This window comes from Triturus cristatus, chromosome 4_1, assembly GCF_964204655.1.
Source record: "Triturus cristatus chromosome 4_1, aTriCri1.1, whole genome shotgun sequence".
NCBI lineage: Eukaryota > Metazoa > Chordata > Amphibia > Caudata > Salamandridae > Triturus > Triturus cristatus.
Genome location: NC_140585.1, coordinates 1,190,505,617 through 1,190,519,743, shown reverse-complemented (window position 1 = coordinate 1,190,519,743; position 14,127 = coordinate 1,190,505,617). Strand labels below are relative to the sequence as shown.

The 14,127-nt window shown below is 45.1% G+C and overlaps 1 protein-coding gene across 5 annotated transcripts in view; it reads left to right on the top strand.

The window, feature by feature from the left end:
• Positions 1-12,563, top strand: part of DHPS (deoxyhypusine synthase) — a 166,088-nt gene extending 153,525 nt beyond the window's left edge. For all 5 annotated transcript variants that reach the window (XM_085654452.1, XM_085654454.1, XM_085654450.1 and 2 more), the window contains exon 10: positions 7,951-12,563. In XM_085654452.1, coding sequence (XP_085510578.1) covers positions 7,951-8,046 — 96 coding nt within the window. In that variant the 3' untranslated portion in view covers positions 8,047-12,563. The remainder of the gene's footprint in view (positions 1-7,950) is intronic.
• The last annotated feature ends 1,564 nt before the right edge of the window (positions 12,564-14,127 follow it).

Below are 14,127 nucleotides of genomic sequence, written 5' to 3'. Positions count from 1 at the left end.
TATCTAAAACTGAAATCCAAACTTTATTTGTTTTATATTTATTCAGAATTACATTTGTTTAGGATATTAGGATTACCATAGGACACCTACCCCCGCACACCACCAGCCCTCAGATCCTAAGTTTAGTGTGGCCAAAGACTTTTGCTATCTTGAAAATGCCCAATGTGAGTAGGGTCGGCCCGGGAACTTTTACCCCATTGGTTTAGGCTTGCTCAAGAGTCATTCCCGCCCACTAGCTCGTGCCATGCATAAATTGACATCTCCAGGCACCAATTTCAGAACACTCCTGGACTGGACCACACCCAGGGTGCATCTAATGGTTTATCCCTCCTGAACTTGCTCCATTCGATGCTCCTTGTAAGCCTCTGGAAGGTGTTTCACTAACTTCTCCACCCCCCTTCCCCAGTGGGAGCTGTCATACTTTGACAGTAATCCAGTGAGTTGGCAGACAGTAGAATTCATCTGCATCACTCTTTCGCTGAGTATGCAAAACAAGTGACTCTGATGTTACATGGCCTCTGAGATATATGGGCATCTGCTGTTGCTTTGTGCATGTTTTTTTTTATAGCTTTTCAATGAGGAAATCATCTTCCTCCACCACATGAAGGTTGACTTTGTGACGGTTGGCTGCACTCTGGATGACTGCATGATGATGATGATGATGTGGTGGTGTCAGGTGGAGATAACTTGACAAGATGAGGTTTCTATAACTGGTCATCTTGTGGATAAATATAATCATGCAAAGGGACATCTCATCACTGTAGGCCCTGGTTTCTCTGAGCTCCGAAAGATGCATCCAAGACGATGGGGAAGGGGGGGGGGGGGGGGGTAGATCAGTCTGAGGTAAAATCTCTCTTAGTGTATTGTTGGTTTCTAGGGAGGTATAACTAGTCACCTTGAGACGAAAATATCTACTTCAAAGAAAAACAACTTTGAATATCTGCACATACCCCAGAACTGTGATCTACAGCAAGACATACTGCAAAATTCACTGTATTAATATCCATACAGCTATGAAAACACTGGAAATAATTGATGGAGAGAAATTCTTACAGATACTAGATCAGGCGGAGTTACATTCACCAGCACTGAGGCTGTGTCCAGGACACCGAGCCTCACCCAAGACACTGCAGTGCTGGTCTCTCACAAAACAACAACAGTGACATTGAGTCATCTAGCCATTTAAAACACCGTCTTCCCTGTGCAAGGGTACCTCCAGCCCTACTCTAAGCAGTTGGTCTGTTCAGTTCTTAAAGCAGGTTCCAAGCAGCCTCTCCTTGTAGAGGTTTCCCAAGTTACTTTTCCTGAACCTGACAAAGACAGTTAACCCTGTGCTGGCACACAAAGAAAGTTGCCAGTCTCTATTAGTATAGGACCCCACGACTTCTGGTTAGGAAATCTTAGTATCTCAAATGAATTTTTTTGTCCCATCTTTATACCCAAAATGCTGGCAAACTTTTTTGTTACTTTCATGCTGACTGTTCAGCCAGGTTCTTTGTTCAGAGAGTTTTTTTATATTGATTTGTATACTGCACTAATCACCCAAGAGGGTTGCCGGGTGCTTGGGTCAGGTGTGTGGTCCCAAGGTGCTTATATGAAGAGCCAGGTCTTCAGCTTCGTGCGGAACTCAATAAGGGAGAAGCACACTCTTATGTATCGAGGGAAGTCGTTCCATGTCTTGGGTGTGATGTAGGAGAATGAGCAACCCTCAGTTTTCCTTTTGTGGATGCGGGGCAGTGTATGCGAGTGAAAGTGAGGCAGAGTGTAGGATTCTGGTGGGTTGGTGAAAATGTATGGGGCTGTTCAGGTTTTCTTGTCCTGTGTTGTGTAGGGCTTTGTGTGTGAGAAGTTTGAATTGGCTGCATGAGAAGTTTGAATTGGCTGCGTTTGTGACTGGGTAGCCAGTGAAGCTTCCTGTGGTGCGATGTGATATGGGTGCGGTCTGGGAGGTAATGTATGAGTCTTGTGGCTGCATTCTGGATGGCCTGGAGTCTGTGTAGAAGTTGTTTTGGAGATTCCAGTGTAGAGTGTTTCCGTAGTCCAGCCTGCTGGTGATGAGTGCTTGTGTGATGGTCCACCTGGTGTTCTGAAGCAACCATTTGAAGGTCTTCTACAGCATGCGTAGGATGTAAAAGGAGGAGGTGCACACTGCGTTGACTTGAGCCTTCATGTTGAGCTTGTCATCTAGGATGATTCTTGGATTTCTTGCGTGGGCTGTGGGTGTTGGTTTTAGCTCAGACGGCCACCAGGTGTAATCCCATTGGGAGGTCTTGTTCCTGAAGACCAGTACTTCGTCTTGTCTGTTTCAACTGTTGTGTTTGCATTTGTCAGCCCGAGTGGGACGGGTATGCCCAGACGTGGTTCCCGCGCTCTCCATGCCACTGCAATCAAGCTATCCTGTCTGAAGAGGGGTGAAACCCCGAAACCGGTCCTAGTATGCTTGTTTCCAGTCCATGGAGGTCCTGGCTTGGCAGTTCGGGCTGGACTGTTCCCATGAGGCACAGGGTCAAAACTGATTTGCATATGGCTGGGTTCAAACTGGAATGGCATGGTGAGAAAAGAAAAACGATGGATTTAGGCCCAGATCTCTGTACTGGGGTGAATGTATGACATTGTTCTGCATTCTGTCCATGAACTGTTGTTTTTGCATGAGTTGAGCCTCAGGCAGTTGGTTCGCATCCAGTGTGCTACCATGGTCATGCAGTTTGTGAAGTTAGTTCTAGTGATGTTTGTCTTGTTCCTCAGGGAGAGGATGAGTTGGGTGTTATCAGGGTAGGTAATGACTGATGTTTTGTGATCAGATGATGATAGCGAGCGGTGTCTTGTATATGTTGAAAAGAGTGTGGCTGAAGGACGATCACTGTTGGACACTGCATATCAGTTTCTTGGTTTCTTCATGTGAGGAAGTAACATCTATTTGAGAGCGAATCCTTGTTTGCCAATCTCTTAGAGTCTTCTGATGAGGGTGTTGTGAGAGTCCGTGTCGAAGGCTTTAGAGAGGTTGAGCAGGATGAAGGCTGCTGTTTTTCCTCGGTCCAGGATGTTTTGACTGCAGTCGGTGGCTGTGATGAGTGGTGTGTTTTTTCCAGAATCCTGATTGTATGTTGTCTAAAAGATGGTGAAGTTTGGGTTGGTTGTGAGTTGCTTGTTAATGGCCTTCTCAACCACTTTGAATGGATTGGGGAGCAGGGAGGTGGGTCGGACATTGCTCAGTTGATTTGGGTCAGCTGTGGGCTTACTGAGGAGAGCGTTGATTTCTGCTAGTTTCCATTCATCTGGGAAATTGACGGATATGATGGATGTGCCTGGAGCATCATAGGTCCGTTCTGGCCACTAAGTGGATGGTCCGCATGATTGCCTCTGTGTTGTTTCTGGTGAGGGTTGATGGCCGTCTGGGTTGGTGGTGAGTAGGTTAGCAACAAGTTCTCTGGGGTTGGGTTGTGTGCGAAGTGGCTGTAGATGTTTGTGATTTTGCTGTGGAAGAAGTTGGATAGGTAGTCGTAGAGGTATTGGGAGGCAGCAATGTTGACAGTGGTTGAGGGTGTGGTGAAATCCTCAACAATCAATTAGATCTCCTTGCAGCTATTAAAGCTTCCTTCGATGCTGTCTGCTAGTGCTGTTTACTTGGTGTCTGTAAATTGCTGGTGATAGCGTCTGAGTGCAGCCTTGTAGGTAGTTCTGTCGGTGGTGTTGTGGCCGGCTCTCCATTTCCTTTGTACCTGTTTACAGTGTCATTTAGTGTCCCAGAGGTCTTTTGTGTACCAGCTGGCCTGCTTGTTTGATCTAATATGCTTGTTGGGTTTGATGGGAGCGAGGGTGCCTGCGCAGTTCTTGGTCCAGTTGTTGAAGATGCTGATGTCCTGGTCAAGGCTGTCTGATAGGCTGTTCAGTGCTGAGGATGCTGAGCCAGTTTGCTTCTCTGAGTTTGCTCCAGCTGCGGCTTGGAGTGCTGAACCTGGTAGGGTGTTGACTTGAGGTGTGTTGAATGGAAGAGGGTGATGGAGTGGTCAGTCCATGTGAGCTGTGTGGTGGAGCTGTATTTGATGCTGACTTGTGTTATGAACCCAAATATAGGCCTAGGTAGTTGCACAACCCTTTACCTACATTTCTCCTACCATTGTTCTACATAACAGGTCTGGCACTGACCTTTAATCTAGTTAGGTGCTGAATAAATGTTGTGTGGTTTTCTCCGAAATCTATTGTCATTTAATATGCATGAGGGTTCTCAGTATCACAGCAGGATTACCATCTTCTGCATAATTACTATGTATAAGGGTAACCCCTATCGTCGTCCTTGGCCGACATGCCCATAGTACACATCTAGGTTGAAGCCCTGAGGGTAATCTTTGGGTACATTTGCACCACATCTTCGCTGTGCAAACCAGAGGAGAAAGACTTCCAAGCGGACGCGTGACACTGAGGTCCCTGCATACAGACATTCCAACATGCAGTGGTCTGACTTCCCTCGCGGGGTGCCCAGCTTGAGACCAAGCTCTCCCACAGCAGGTAAAGGGGTTGGTGCTACCCTAAGGGGATTCTTGGCTATACACATACATACATACATACTAGGAACGCTTCGGTACATCTAGTTAGGGATTGCATAGTAGGTGTACACATTATTAATGTCCTGTATCCATATGCCTGCATATATTCATTGTTTTAGCACTATGGTAGAATTCTACCTTTTCTTTACTCTCTTAGTGCTTCTTACCATATATATCTGTTTCTGTCTCATGGTTGTTGCAGCAGACGTATTTTATACTAGAATGACGCTGGTTCAATAAATGCTTTATTAAAAACATTCCCACTGTTTATTCTGTATATCTCTCTGATACAAAGTAAGCACCAGTGACTGAGCGAAAAGCAATGTACTGTTTCCACGATCCCTGAGGGGTCAGAGTTGTCATGTTCAATAGTTACCAGAAGCTATTCGCTCCTTGGTAAGAGGGGCTCATAGTGGCACTGTGAGCTAGCTGGTCTACAGACTAACATATCCTCTGGGGATGTCTGGAATCAGTCTGGACACCAATCCCTTAGTTTATGTTGTCTAAAAGCGCAGATCCTATATAGATTTGTAGGAACTACACGACAGTGGCTCAGTGTGTGTCCTGCGGTGTTTGTTGGTTCTGTGACTAGCTGGTTGAGTCTGATGTTGCTCAAGCTCTCAAGGAGTGCAGTGGAACAGGGGTCATTTCAGTTTTCCAGGTGAAAATTGAGGTCACCAAGGAGAGTAGGCTTTGAAGTCGATGGTGAGAAGAGCAACAAAGTCGGTGAAGAAGATGGTAAAGGTGGCTCGGGTCCAGGTGGTCTGTAGGCAATGGTTTCGTGCAAGCTGACTTTTTCGGAGTTTTGCAGCTTGAAGTGCAGGTGTTCCAAGAATGGGGTGGCTTTCTCTGTGGATATTGTGCATTTGATGTATTCCTTGTAGATGATGGTGAGTTCTCCTCCTGGGTTGTGAAGGCGGTCCTGTCAAGCAGTCTTGTGGCCAGATGAGATTGCTGTAGTGATGTCAGAAGCCGATGAGTGATTGAGCCAGGTCTGTGAGGAAGAGGATGTCCGGTGTGTCGCTGCTCAGAAGGTCGCATATTTCGGTTGTGTGTTTGCTGAGTGATAGTGTGTTGAGAAGCATGCATGCGAGTGGGAGTTGACGTGTGGATTTGATATGGTGTGTAGTGTAGAGTGGGAGTGTAGACGTTTGAGCTTGTGTGGTGTGTGTGTGTTGAGAGGGAGTGTTGAGGGGGCAGCTAGTATTTGTGTGGGTGGGGGTGTAGGTGGATGGCTGCTGGAGAACTGGCAGTGAGCACAGGTGAAAGCTCCTACCCTGGTGTGAGGTGCGGCGCTGCAGCAGTTGGGGGAATGGCGTCCAGGGTCTAATGAACTAAGGAGTCCTGCAGAGTATCGCAGGGCGGTGATCGGAGCAAGGTTCCTGGCGCTGACCGCAGACGAGCAGCGGCGCACCCACTGTTTGTCCATGATGCAGCTGTCATTAAGTTGGATGGGGAGGAGTCCAGTGTGCCATGATGCCATTTTGGGTGCTGATGGGAACTGAAGTCTTCTTGATTGGCTTCTTGTTTTGAATAATATTTTGGCAGGGAAACCAGTGATGTAACTTTCTGTGCAGGTGGATGATGGGAGATCCAGTGATGTCACTTCCTGTGGTGATGGGAAATGAAGTCCATGCACTCCTGCTACCCACATTAATGTTTAAATATGCACCTTCTATATTCCAAATGGAGGGCTGAAGACCCTGGTTGCAGGGGACTGGCAGACCCATTGAAGAGCATGGGAGATGCCAGTAAGCCCTCTCTCTCTCTAGCATACGACAAGTAGAAAGTCCTCACCTGCTCAGTGAAACCTGTATCGCTGTCTGTATTCTACAGCATAGCGAGATGACAATAGTCATACTTGTACTAGGGAGGGTGTATATCTGAACACAGAGCCTCTCTCTTGGTCTTACTTATGTCCAGAAAAGTCCACAGCCCGCACATGATTGCCAGGTGGTGGGTCCAAACACTACATCTTGCTTGGGAGAACTTGAAGCAGGCGTGCATACAGTCCAGAGCTATGCAGGTGAACCATTTTCCATACCAACCCATGCCCACTTTGATGACTAGCATGTGACGACATGTGTTACGTGCCAGGTCTGACATGCTTCCTTTGATCTCTAACATATAAATGGGGTATTGTGGGACAGGTCAAGCATTCTGTTTCTAGTCTGTGAAGAGTGTAGTGCATGCATGTCGGATTAGAAATGACTCTTTGATCACTAGACTGGGACGTGTATTATTTTGAGTGTCTGGCCAGACTTTACTGCCTCGATTTCTAGCTTGTGGACGGGTGAATGGTGTGTGTTAAATCAAACATGCCTGCTTAGATTTCAAGTCCACACATGGGTGTGTAAATGATCGGACATCCCTCCTTCAGCCTATAACCTGTGAAATTAGGAATGGTTAATATGCTTTGCCAGACAAGTCTGCTTTACTGACCAGCCTGTATGGTGTCTGTCATGCCACTTATACATGCCCCAATCTCTAGCCAGAAAAGGTTCTGTTATCTTCACATACTTGTGAAGGGAGTGTAGCTGCCTTTGTTCATACAGTCCTGCTCTCTAAAAGGGTTTTTAGAGTCTTCTGGCCAGATGTATCAACATTGTATTTTGCGAGTCCTTAATTGCGAATTTTACCAATTCGCTATTGTGGACTTGCAAAATGCAAATATGTAGGTTTCGCAAATAAAATTTAAATTCCTATGCATTCCTTAATTGCGACTCACAAATTGCGAGTTGCAAATAAGGTTTGGCTTCCCATTCATTTCTATGGGCCTAGAGGCCCATAGGAATGAATGGGAATTGCATACCCAATAGATACTTGCAAATTGCGCATGCAATTTCAAGGGTGCAAGGCGGCCAGAAAGACACCCTGTTGCACCCCTGAAATATGCATGTGTGCACATGTGGCGCACATACATGCCCTGAGGGCATGTATGTACGCCACATTGCACAGAGAAAAATGCAAAAAAGTGCATTTTTCTAGGAATTTGCAAATTACCACCAACTTGAAGTTGGTGGTAATTTGCGATTCCTTAAAGCAAGGTCGCAAATTTTTCTTGCTTCCTGCATTGCATTTAAGGAATCTCAAGTTGCTATTCTCTAAATGTATTTGCTAAATTGGTAATCGCAAAAATAGTGATTCCCCATTTTGCGAATGCCTTTTGGGATGATACATCCCAAAAGGCTTTTTACGGTTTGCAAACGGGCCAATTCTGCGAATCGGCCCATTTGCGAACGGTAAAACATTTGATACATCTGGCCCTAAGTATGCTATGAAGCCACTGCACATTTCTGTGTTCCACAGTTTCCTTGCTTACTGCATGTAATTTTGTGTTGACCTATGACCCACTTTTAATTCAAGTTTCTCATCCCTAACCCTCTCCCGTTTTCTCCAATGACAGGTACATGCTGATGCCAGCCTTGTGTTTCCCCTCCTGGTTGCGGAAACGTTTGCACAGAGGTTCAATGATTTCACCTGCAAGAAGGAGCAGGACTAGGCGCTAACCATATCCGCTAGGTATCCAAGCCTGGGCCACAGGCTGTGAACTATAGACAGCCGGGCATACCTATGCTAGTCTTCTTGCCTCCAGAACTGCCTCGAAGGTCTACCTCTAGGCTGCTTGCCGCTACACGGATCTGAAGGAGCAGTACGGACACCGGGGCATCTTGCTTGCCCTTGCTCACCTTGGACCCATTTCTTGCCGCTCAGGTCATGCGTATTCTCTTCAATGTAAAACCACCTTCCAGATGACGTTCAAACTTTGGATCTCTGGTGAATTATGTCTGGTTTGATGAGTTACGATTGGCTCGAGGTGCTCTCCTTTTAGTGTTTACAAGCATTAGTGAAGCAAAAGGTTTTTGAACCGTAGGCTGCAGCTCCACTCCATTGCTAACTATTTAAGCAGAATGCACCCTTGAGCACTAGGGAGCAAAGGGTTTTTGCATCTCTACTTCATACAGCACTTGTTCCACTCCTGCATGCACCAGAGAAGTAGAACGCTTTAGTTCTCAACCCACATACTGTGGTGAAACAGAAGACATTTGTCCCCTCTCACAGACAAGCAATGTTGCAGCAGATGGTTTTTGTTCTGGTGGTGCATGCACTTGTCAAGCAGAAGGTCTTTTCTCCACATGTGCATGCACTGCTGTAGAAAAAGAGGTTTGTTCCAATCCCCCATGCTCTGGTGTATTAGAAGGCCTTTATTAGGCTAACGCTTGCACTGGCTAAACATAAGGCCTTGCTTCTATGTCTGCATGCACTAGCGGAGAAGAAAGCCTCTAATATGCCCCTTAATGCACGTGCAAAGAAGGCTATTGTTTGTCTCCAGCATGTACTGGAGAAGCAAGTTCCAATCCTCTGTGCTCTGGTGTATAAGAAGTCACTTACTGTGCTATTGCATGCTCTGGCAACGCAGAAGGCCTTGAGTTAACATCTGCATGCACTACTGGAGAAGAAAGCTTCTATTTTCTCGTACAGAAGGTTATTTTTCTCCTGCATGTACTGGTAAAAAAAGAAGGCATTTGTTCCAATCCTCGATGCTTTGGTGTATTAGAAGGCATTTATTGTGCTACTGCGTGCTCTGGCGAAGCAGAAGGCCTTAGTTCGACATCTGCATGCACTAGTAGAGAAGAAAGCCTCTAATATTTACTCGTGAAGAAGGCTATTTTCCTCCTGCATGTACTGGTGAAGCAGAAGACCTTTGCTGTGCTCCAGAATGCACAGGTGAAGATTTCTTTTCTGGCTCTCAAATGTACTGCTTAAACGCAAGGCTTTTGTGTTTATCCTGCAAGCTCTGGTTGAGCAGGTGGCCTTTGTTGCCCTCCCAGTAGCACTGGTGGAGGTGAAGGACATTGGTCCAATTCAGCGTGTGTTGTTGCTGCAGAAGGCCATTGTTCTGCTTCCACATGCACTGGTGAAGCATATTTGTTCTGCATCTTCATTCACTGTAGTAGAACAAGACCTTGGTTCTACTCCTGCATCCACAAGCCACCTGTTCTGCTCTTGCAGGCATTGTTGACGCAGAATGCTTTTTGTTAGACCATATATAATTGTGAAACTGAAGGCCTGTGCCTGTGTGTGGTGATGATGCAATAGATCTCATAGTCTTGCCTCTATGCACTGACAAAGTGGTGGACTTTTGTCCCTATTTAATATGCACTTATTCACCACAATCTGTGGTCTCAGTCCATACACGACAGTGAAGCAAAAGGCGTTTGACCTGCGAGTAAAGGCGTTTCTAAATACTCTGTATGCCTTTGGTCCTAACATGCGTTCATTAGCAAAGCATAAAACCTCTTTTGTCTGTCTGCAAGCAGTGGTGAAGCCAAAGACCTCTATCCCTCCCATACGTGCACTAAAAGGTCTTTGTTCAATACCTAGGTTTTTGCGGCGGAGTTCTTCATTTGGATAGGCTGTTATCATTCCCTGTCATGTCTTCTTCAGCCCATTCTCTCCTTATACCACTGGCTGCACTTGCGTATGGTGCCCGTAAATCCATGTGTATTCTGTATTGACTGTCATGTTCCATCTTCAAGCGTTATCTGGAATAGGATGGCAGGATTGCTTTAAAAGATCCTTGCTGTTTCTGAAGTGAAATGATTGGGTTTCATACAATTTCCTTTGACCATGATTGTTTTGTGCCCAGGAAGCACTAAAAAAAAGTGTCTTAAGTAAGATACGACAAAGAGCATGATCGCAAGCTTGGCTGTCCCTCAGACAGTGCAGAGGCAGGTGATTGTGCAGGTGCTGGAGTGCCCAATATTGAGGCACTGTTTCTGTTATTTTGCTGCGCCCTCAATCTGTATTCTTGCAGTGCTGGCCTTAAATTATTTGTCTATAGCAAAATCCAGAAGTTTAAGGGTGGAAATAACTACACCAGCTCTATTTGAGAGTTGTTGAAGCTGAAATGATGACTACCTTCTCTATGGTACCTGGGAACAGGCATAGCTTCCTCCCCTAGCTGGTGCGTATTGGCAGCTTGCCTTGGTAGGCAGTATCCTACTCTAACAGGAAGTTGGGTGTCCCAGTAAGCCACCGACTCCACCTAACCCCTCTTATTTTCTCTGGCCCGACAACACCAATCTCTCCCCCAGTGAAAAAAAAATCACTAGGCGTGACCTTAAACTGCACTTGTTCCCCCAGAGCACACTGAGGTATTTGAAGATGCAGTGATCAGTCTAAGAACATATGTCAGATAGGAAGAAGTCATCCTAAATCTGTCCATTTGAAGAAGTGTTAATCCAAGCTTCCTTGTCACCCAAAGAGGTATTCATCTCACCATGTTGAATGTTTAAAAAAGCACAAACCTTTTGCTATATGGGTAAATATTAATCGTGTATCCCTTAGCCTTTACGATGGATGCTCAAGGGAGCATGCATGTTCCTCTCTTCAATGGTACATTCTCTTGACATTTTGCTGCCAAAGCTGGAGAAAGACCATGTCTGTGTAATAAATACGCCAAAGGAGACGTCTATGCTCTTTCCTACGCTATTGGCGGCAAGTAAGAAGCCAGTGTGGAATTTATGCCATTTGAGAACTTTTTTGCTATTAGAAGTTTTTTGTGTTTGGTATACGACCGAGCAATTAGAGATGTCCGATGTGAAGCTGGTTTATTTTTTAAGACCACAGTATTTTATTTTAAGAGCAAGTTTTCTGATTTTTGGATGTGTGCCTGATTTTTGGACAAGAGCACAGCGTTTTTAAGTCTTAGGTCGTCATCTTATGTTCACATTGTACATGTAACACAGAGCCGTCCCCACATTGAGTCTTAGCTCTGCCTCAGACACCACTCCTCAACTGCCACCCCAGAGGATCTCTAATTGGATCCTTTCTTAGGCTCCTTCTTGGTTGCAAGCCCAGCTTCATCACGAGGACACTGAGGAGTGGCAACCACTATAACAGAATGGCAACTCAGTCATCATCTTCATTCAACAGATGCCCTTGCGACGTGTTTCTGAGCTTGACTAAGGCTCTGAACCATTTTTACTACATTTATGCATCTCAGGGTAGTTTCAATTATTGATCTGTTCTGCTCTACCCCTAATGATCTTCCAGTTGTCCCCCTGCCCCCACCCCAAGAGCAGCATTTAGAATGTACAAGGAATATTTGCTTACTATTGCTGTCTTAGAATGAGCACAGGTCGCTTAAGTGTGTGAGAGTAGCTGGACACAAAATCTTTCATATTCGTTCTGTAGAAGTCACTTATTGACTGTTAACTGTCAAAATGTACAGTGGCAAAGGTAGCATAGTATTTTTTTTTAAACAGATTGGAGGAGTTTTAGCTACTTGGTGATGCCAACTGTTCATTTGTAGGAATAGCCCTCTGCTGCCCGGAATGGCAACAGATGTTTTACACAAAAGGGAACTTTCAGAACTTATCACTCTTGCTCATTCCCACCCTCGACCAATGAGGAAAGAGGAAGGGGAGGTTTCCAGCTTGTTGCTAGTACTGAGAACCTGATGTTTAGGCCGGAATCAGTGGGAGATTCACATACTGATACTTACGCCTTCTCTTAGTTTTATAAATATTTTTGGGTTAGTCACAGTTTACATAGATGTATATTTAAATGTTCCGGGGGTGGGAGGGTTGAATGAGTGAGAGTGCAACTGGGAAAAATTACAGTTATCAAGTGTATATATATTTTTTTTATTGAGTGGGGCTGATGTGTTTTTTTGGGTGGGAGTGAGGAGGAGAACAAAAATGGTTGCATACTTTTCATTGATCGGATGGACAATTTAGGCCAAAAAGTTAATATATGGCAGAGCTGTTTTTGTAAGCAGCGAAGTATGTCTCATCTCAGAACTGGAAAATGATCTTTAGTCTGGTTACATCTCGCCATATAAACTGGTGCTTCTACGGTCTCGACCATGCAATTACCTGAATGACACTAGGTTCCGGTAACTTGCCCAAAAGTTGCTTTTTTCTTGAGTTTATGGAAAAAAACTGCAGTGTTATCTGACTGTATCCTACTGCCCCCGGAATGCAATAAAGGTGCTTGTGATGCCCAGCTTAACACTGTGTTTGATCTTGTTTGGAGTGGATCGCTTCTCCCAGTGGTGTGGTTTGACATAAGCTTCTATCATACTTTTGGGGCCAACGGAACTCTACCACACTTGTCAATAAAATTATATGATACACTTTAGTTATATAGCAGCCTGCTGACTTAAACTTGCAGTTTTATGGCCTGGATCACGAAAAATACTGATCTGGTGTGAAGGTAAATTTAAACAAGCAGTTACAATGCAATAGGTCTCGCATTTGCAAGAGTTTGTGCTATTGACATTGTAAAAGACAATGCCTTTTATTTATGTGGTTTGAAAACCTGTAAGTGGTGTGTGAACACACACTTTGTGCTTATAGTTCTTCCATACGAGAAGCAAGGCTGGCAGTAAAAGAGGCGCAGTTACTGCCAGCCTTGCTTCTCGTAAGCAACTACTATAAGTATAAAGTGCATGTTTACACTCCGCTTGCAGGTTTTCAAAACAAATAAATAAAAGGCATTGTCATTTACAATGCCAATACCGCAAACTCTCGCAAATGCGAGACCTATTGCATTGAAAATGCTTGTTTTTGTTATTGTCTTTTTGTAACTTCAAGTGATACTATAAGTGCAAGGCTGTATATATGAAGCAATTAGGAAAATCAATGGAAAATGCAAACATTCCCAGCGATAATCCCTAGTGTGTCTTTTGAGCCTGCTAGAGTGTGCCTTTGCTTCCATTGATTTCACTGCCTCTGCCATGAAACTTGCATTCTTGGATGAATGTTATTATGCCTAGCCACAGTTTAGTCTAAGTGCCACATGGCTGTAACTTACACGAAGTTACTTAGTGGAAGAGGTTATCTTGAATCTGACTTATTGTTGCCCATTAGCCAGGTACTTGACAAGCAGAACAATTGACACGGTTTTTAAGATCATTCCTAGAGGCCGCTTTAGCTCTCTTTTTATCTTCATAAAGTAAAACATCATACATAAATAGTAAATACGTGTATACAACAAGCAACACGAGGGGGGAATGTTGGAGGTAATTAAAGCAGGACGGAGGGTAGGAAAGCAAGTAGAAAAAGCTGGGAGGAGGCTGGGGTGAGGGAGGATGGGAACCATCACAAGCAATGGAGCAGCAACGGCAGGAGCGAATTAGGAACTATGCTTGGCTTGGTTGCTGAAAACAAAGTAAACCAGGAGAGAGGGGCGGGAGGGGAGGGGCGAGGATCAGCTGAAAACACAAGCTGCAAGCGCTTGTGTTTTTAGACGATCCTAGTTAGTTTGCAAGCAATTAACAAGGATCAAATGAAAACACAAGTGCTACTGAAACAAAGACACACTTTATTCCCCGTGTACAGTCATTATATTGGGGACTGATGTCCTTAACCTCTCAACATTGTAAGGATAATGACCTGCAAAAACAGCAGTTTGTAGAGCACATTAGGGATGCACACGTGGCCGAGAGCAGGGGACCGTGTGCCAGGAAGCTCGCAAACCAACCTGTCACTGCTATGGCGCAGCTGCTTCCCAGTAAGCAATCTCATGTCCGACCGTTTGGTAGGCTGCACACAGGCTGTGCGCCGAGTGGAAG